This window comes from Aythya ferina (assembly GCF_964211825.1).
Source record: "Aythya ferina genome assembly, contig: HAP1_SCAFFOLD_37, whole genome shotgun sequence".
NCBI classification, from domain to species: domain Eukaryota; kingdom Metazoa; phylum Chordata; class Aves; order Anseriformes; family Anatidae; genus Aythya; species Aythya ferina.
In genome coordinates, this window is record NW_028181461.1 from 132,055 (window position 1) to 133,961 (window position 1,907).

At 49.4% G+C, this 1,907-nt stretch overlaps 1 protein-coding gene across 1 annotated transcript; it reads right to left on the reverse strand.

Annotated features, from left to right (window-relative positions):
* Nucleotides 1-721: 721 nt before the first annotated feature.
* LOC311428273 (olfactory receptor 14A16-like) lies at nt 722-1,690 on the reverse strand (the record flags this gene model as incomplete). Its single annotated transcript, XM_084539801.1, has 1 exon — nt 722-1,690. One exon carries the CDS (start codon nt 1,688-1,690, stop codon nt 722-724), a length of 969 nt encoding a protein of 322 aa, XP_084395927.1.
* Nucleotides 1,691-1,907: the final 217 nt, after the last annotated feature.

The following is a 1,907-nucleotide window of genomic DNA, read 5'->3' on the forward strand; positions in this document are numbered from 1 at the left end:
ATCACTCCCTAGCTTCCCTTCCCTCTGCCTCCTAGGTACCCACTCTCTTCTCTGAGACTACAGAGTCACAGGTTCCCTGTGAATACCAGGCTTTAGTTCTTTCACTGTGGCTGAGCTCACAGAGGGAAATCTCTCACTTTCACAGGGGCTGCAGTAACTGCTCATGCCAGGCTCCAGTGTCCCTGGAGGTACACTGGTCTCTGCAGGCAGCTCCAGACTCCCCTCCTGAAGGACATCATCTATGGATCACATGTGGGAACAGCCCTGGCTATGTAATGCAGTGACCATTCTCTGCCTCCACTGTCAGCAGACACCAATGGGTGGGTCTTAAATCTAGCCCTAGGTCTCTGACAGGTCACAATGCAACAGTGAGCCATTCCTTCCTGAACCAAAGCAGGAACAGACCCTTCTGGGGACCAATTCTTTGGGCCTATTCTTGGCACTGGTATCAGAAGGAAATTGCAGGCTTCAGGCATTGCAATGGGGCGATTCCATTTCGTTACAGAGATGTGCATTCTCTTGCTGTTAGGAACACATTCATACAGCCTAAACATGAGACAGAGCAGGTTCGTTCATCTCATATTTATGAGTCATAAATATGAGTCCTCATATTTATGTAGATGCAAGAAACACAAGCAGTCAAAATGACACTAAGAAAATATTAATATTAATAATAGCAAAAACAAAGAAAACCCAAGGCTGGAATGGGATGGACTGGGGTTCATTTGTAGACAGGGCAGGGAACTTTATGAGTACTGAAAAACATTGATACCATCAGTTTTCTAAGTGCGTCCTTGAGCTCCTTGTTCCTCATACTGTAGATGAGGGGGTTCACTATGGGAGGTACCACTGAGTACAGAACTGCCAGCAAAAGGTTCAGAAATGAGGAAGAGATTGAGGAGGGCATCACGTAGGCAAACATGATGGTGCCGCTGAACAGGGAGACAACGGCAAGGTGAGGGAGGCACATGGAAAAGGCTTTGTGCCGTCCCTGCTCCGAGGGAATCCTCAGCACAGCCCTGAAGATCTGCACATAGGACAGAACAATGAAAGCAATACATGCTGTACCTGAACAAAAGCAAAAGATGATGAACTGGACTTCTCTGAGGTAGGCATCTGAGCAGGAGAGCTTGAGGATTTGGGGAATTTCACAGAAGAACTGGTCCAGGGCATTGCCTTGGCAGAGGGGGAGGGAAAAGGTATTGGCAGTGTGCAGAACAGTACTGAGAACACCAGTGCCCCAGGCAACTGCTGCCATGGTTACACAAGTTCTGCTAGCCATTACTGTCCCATAGTGCAGGGGTCTGCAGATGGCAACATAGCGGTCATAGGCCATGACAGTGAGAAGATAAAACTCTGCTGTGATAAAGGCAACAAACATAAAGACCTGAGTAGCACAACCTGCATAGGAAATGGTCCTGGTGTCCCACAGGGAATTGGCCATGGATTTGGGGACAGTGGTGGAAATGGAGCCCAGGTCGAGGAAGGCGAGGTTGAGGAGGAAGAAGTACATGGGAGTGTGGAGGTGGTGGCTGCAGGCTATCGTTGTAATGATGAGGCCATTGCCCAGGAGGGCAGCCAGGTAGATGCCCAGGAAGAGCGCGAAGTGCAGGAGCTGCAGCTCACGTGTGTCTGCGAATGGCAGGAGGAGGAACTCAGTGGGGAAGCTCCTGTTGGACATTTGCTGCATCTGGACATGGTTGGCTATCCATGGAAGAAAAGACAGTGACAAGTTAGGCAGATTTCCCTGAGGAAAACACACTCCTCTCATAGAACTCACTGTTCCCTGAGCTGAATGAGGGATGAGTCAGCTCATTCTCTAACCCTCCCGACTGGATAAGAGTGTGCCTGACAGTTTAAAATGGAGCTTGGGCACCTTGTTTCCATGAAGACACCCTCAGGGCAGG